General features: G+C 36.5%; 1 protein-coding gene across 1 annotated transcript; it reads right to left on the reverse strand.

Moving 5' to 3' along the window:
• Positions 1–1873: 1873 nt before the first annotated feature.
• On the reverse strand, positions 1874–2890 carry LOC102019093 (vomeronasal type-1 receptor 90-like). Its single transcript, XM_005387251.1, has one exon. It carries the CDS (start codon positions 2888–2890, stop codon positions 1874–1876), a length of 1017 nt encoding a protein of 338 aa, XP_005387308.1.
• Between the last annotated feature and the right edge of the window lie 1770 nt (positions 2891–4660).

Genomic DNA, 4660 nt, shown 5'->3' on the forward strand with positions numbered 1-4660 from the left:
GATATGGGAAAAGAGAAGGGAAAGGAGGAGAAAGTTTGTATATATGTATATGCAGAATAGTTAACATGGCTGTTCTACTGTCTTGTATTTCTTTGCTGAAACTGTCAATGAGTCCTTGGTTGATCAGCTTTGTATGTCTATATCTGTTTTCATGAGAAACCACTTTGAAGATATCAACATGTATTACAAGCATTGTTAATTCCCTACCACTCTGTTTGTAACCCCGTACTGTCTGTACTGTTCCTTTACTATTTTGTAAAACGTTGTCTGTCTGTTAATGTTTTCCTCCTTTTATTTTTAAAATATAAAAAAGGTAATAGTACTTTAAAAAAAAGAAAGTTTTATTCAACTCTGATTCTTCTTTTTTAATTTTTTGGCTAATTGATCTGTGTATTTGTGATAATGGAGTACTATACCTCACTGTAACTGTTTTTATGTTCATCTGATATTTCATGTACAGTACTATACTTTTATGAGTTTGGATGCAATATTAATCAAGGCATACAGTAATAATTGTTACCTTTTCCTGTTAGATTGTACCTTTACCCAGTGTCTAGTGACCCGGTTTGTAACTCTTCATCAGTTTTGGCTTGAGGTTCACTTTGTCAGAATACAGCAGAGCTACACCTTCTTTCTTTCTGATTCCTGAGGTATGGGGTACAGTTTTCCATCTTTTGATATTATTCTGTGCGTTTCTTTTTCAGTTAAATAAGGCTCTTATATACAGCATACTGTTATATTGTTTTGCGACCCATTCTCCCTATCTGTTATTCATGCTGACTAGTCTCTCTTATCACCTGCAGTCAGTATTGTTGACATTATAAAATTAGGGGATAAGAATCTCAGACACAAAACACACATCATATATTGTAAAATTTCATTATCTGTGAAAATTTAAGAAAATGTCATGTGTGCATTCTGTGTGGCTTCTAATAGTCTTCTAACAAAATACTTTCAGTGATTCTACTTTATCTTGTTAAAATGGAAATAACAGCAAGATTTAAAGTATACTTGTTATACTATTAGAAGTATATAGATATGATGTAAGTTTATTAGGGTAAGGTATGTGATGAAAATGTAAAGAATTAATAACTTGAGTTTCTATTATATAACTTGATATGTATTTATGTATGGAATCTCTCTAAATATTATTCATATAGGTTTATAGATTTTGCATGGAAAAGAAAGTAAATTGAGCTACTTGTTATTTGTAATTTGCTGGTATCATTAAATTAAGTCTAGTACACTAACACTACAATAATTGACATTCTACACTTTGTAGAGTACTTTCCAACCTTGTACATATATAACAAATACTACAGTATTATTTTATAAAGTTTAGTTCTATGTAAACACACTTTTTGCATTATGCACATAACATTGAATTAGTTGTTAAAGTAATCAATACATATATCAAGGATATATGTTCTAATCATTGTTTCATTTTAATACATTTTATAAAGATTCTCTGTCATCAAGATAACATTATAAAAGAATGCCATATGAACTAATAAATACCAAGATGTCCCTGCATATTGTTTTTGAGCATTCTCAGTTCTTCCTTCTTCATTTGGCCCTGGTCTTTCCCCATAACATCAATGCTCCACCCCCATAACATACATCTTGTTCTTAAGAGTTTGATGCAGCATAAGAGGACCAGTTCATCTGAACATCACAGGAAAATAAGCCTGTATTTCTTCAAACAGTTACACTGCAAATTATCCATTGTGTACTTACAACCCAAATATACCAAAGTACACATGTTCAACAGAAAAAATAAAACTACATATAAAATTTATTTCAGTGATGCAGGAGAAATTCCAGGTATTTGACTATCTGAAAGGAAATTATCCATCAGCAAATACTAGAACATTTATAGTCTTTTCCACCTGGATGTTAAGCACTCAGTCATTCGCTTTTCAGTGCTCATTAGCACAAAAGGACAGATTGTGGCATAGCCATTGCCCACAAGCATGTGGACACAAAGATTAATTGGGTCATTTTTCCATAATATTGCACGGGATGAGAAAGTAACACAGTCCAAAAAATACATGAGCATAAAGAAACCCATGAGCAGCAGGATGCTCTGAGTGGCCTTTTCTTCGGGAGATGCATTTGGAGAAAGATTGGTGCTGTGAAGATGCTGGAACTGCCTCTTATGCCTGTACAACAGGCTCACCATGTATCCACTTGAAAGAGCCATCAGCCCTATAAAGGAGATATCCTGAATGTTCACCAGTGACAAAAATATGTTCCTGAACAAGTAACTAATTCGCCACTGAGAGCAGGATTCAGTGACAAAAACGAGACTGTGTGAGGTCACATTGGGGGTGGCACCAATGGAGACTAAGAAACGAGTATTCAGGAGAATATTGAAGACCCATAAAAACACAAGACAACATGGGTATTGGTGTGAGGATTTATGCTTGAATTTTTCCAAACAAGAGTTTCTGGGGCTTAGGGTGATGGCCTGGAGGACGCTCAGCAGGCAGGTGGTACAGATGGAGAGGGACCTCATCAACCTGTGCACATAGATAACCAATTTACACATGAGACCATCCTCCCAACCCTGAAACTCAAATGTGTCTGCAGCTATGAAGCCCATGGTTACCAGCATCACCAGGTGGATCAGGGCCAGGTGCGCGATAGTGAGGTCCAGGGGCTTGGGCCTGTGCTTGAGGAGAAATGTGAGGATGTGGAACAGAAGCAGGACAGTGTTGGCTAAGATCCCAAGGGTGATTTCAAAGAAAACTGCACTTCTCACATCAAAAAACATAAAAGAGTTCCTCTTCCTCTTCACCAGCATAGCAAGAGAAGAACAATAAATGTCTGAGGACAAAAGCATATAACATATACCCTTATTTATCACAAATATCACCACCATTTTCATCTTGACCAATGCTCTGCCTTCATCACAATATTGGGTTCCTCCCCATGCATCCTTTCTCCCTCAGAGCTCACCTTTCCCGATGGCAGGGCGATTACGTGTCTCACTTCAGGGGCCCCACAGCACCTCTGAGAAAACTGTCACAGGTGAGGAAGGTATTTCCATGTTTCTGTCTCAGTTTTTAGTTTTCACCATCAGATACAATGTGCTGTTTGCCTTTGTACCTGTGGGAAGTAGAGAAAGTGCTAGCTACATCGTAAGAACTATACTTCTTTTGTGGAAGTTGGGAGAGATTTGCCTACATCTGAGACTAAGATCCTCTCAAGCAGTAACTGTTCATGGGATAGACATACAGTTATTTTACGTCAATGACATCTTTCTTCCGTTTATTGTGGGACCAAATATTCAGGAAAAAAATTTTTTCTCCATATGCTCTGAATTCAAATGAATTTGATTTACATCTGCAATGTGACATTTATCAAATTCAGTATTTGAAAAGTCAAATCACACATCTGACTCACAGTGATATGTTCCATAAAATGGGGACAAATATATTCCTTATTTCCTAGACATACAATGTGTACAGATGTACCAAACGCAAAGAGCCTGGCAGATGAATCAAACAGCAGGTACTATCATCATTATTATATAGTTCCTCATGCATAAAACTTGAGAGAATGAATAGACTTTCTAATATGTTCTTCACGTTATCATATATTCTAGAAACTCATGCCAGGCAACCCTAAATCAGTAATTACATGGAAGTGATTCTTTATTATTAGCACCCTGAATTCCAAATTTCTTTCCATTATATCATTCTCAAGTGAAAACAGAATCTTAAATGTACCTATGTTTTAAGTAAATTCTAAAGATCCTTCCTTACGGTTGTAACTAGGTGAGTGGCAAACATTTTCATGCATAAGGCAGTTCACAATGACTGTAAACATTTATGCCTTCCACAAGCAAGGAAGGATCATTCTGAAGAGCACCCAGTTATGTTATTAGTTCCCATGGAGAATCAGAAACATAGACCTAAAGTAAGGCCAACCACCCAGCCATCTCAAAATTTTGTGGATCACAAAACTATATTAGCAAAACACACTCCACATAGCTTGGTCCTGTATTTGATGTAGACGTTATGCAGAAAGGTATAAAGCTACTTCTGTAGTAATATTTTATTAGAAAATATATCCTTGAGACTATGAATATATGAAAACAGGCTAAGAGAAATGATCTACCAGAGTCCCCACCCAGCCATGCCTCATCCAACTCACACCTTCCAGGCTGAGCACAGCTTAGGGGAACAAGAGACAGGACAGCAGCTCCTTCCATCTGAGAGATGATCCGGAAGACAATTCCCAAATACAGCTCTTAAGAGTGACAGTACAGAGAGAGGACCTGCCTCACCCAAAATGTCAAGCACAAAATTCTCATTTTTCAAACAGCACCAACCCAGCTGCCCTCAGAGACACTCTTATTAATAAAAAAAAAAAAAGTAAAAAAAGAAAGAAATCACAGAGAAAGCAACCTGGAAGAAATTTCTGAAAGAAGTCACAATGTGAAGGTCACATTGGGAAGAACCAAAAATAAGGCCAAGTGTGAGACTCACAAAAAATAAAATAGAAAATAGTGAGAAAATCAAATATAGACCTCTGCATTTGTTTTGAGCAGTCATTATTTGGAGCTCTGATAACTCAGTGTCTTGGTTACTTTTCTCTTGTTGCTGAGACAAAATACCCAACACCCAAAATGAAGGAAGGAAAGGTTTATTTA

This window comes from Chinchilla lanigera, unplaced genomic scaffold, assembly GCF_000276665.1.
Source record: "Chinchilla lanigera isolate Chin_1 unplaced genomic scaffold, ChiLan1.0 scaffold00028, whole genome shotgun sequence".
NCBI lineage: Eukaryota > Metazoa > Chordata > Mammalia > Rodentia > Chinchillidae > Chinchilla > Chinchilla lanigera.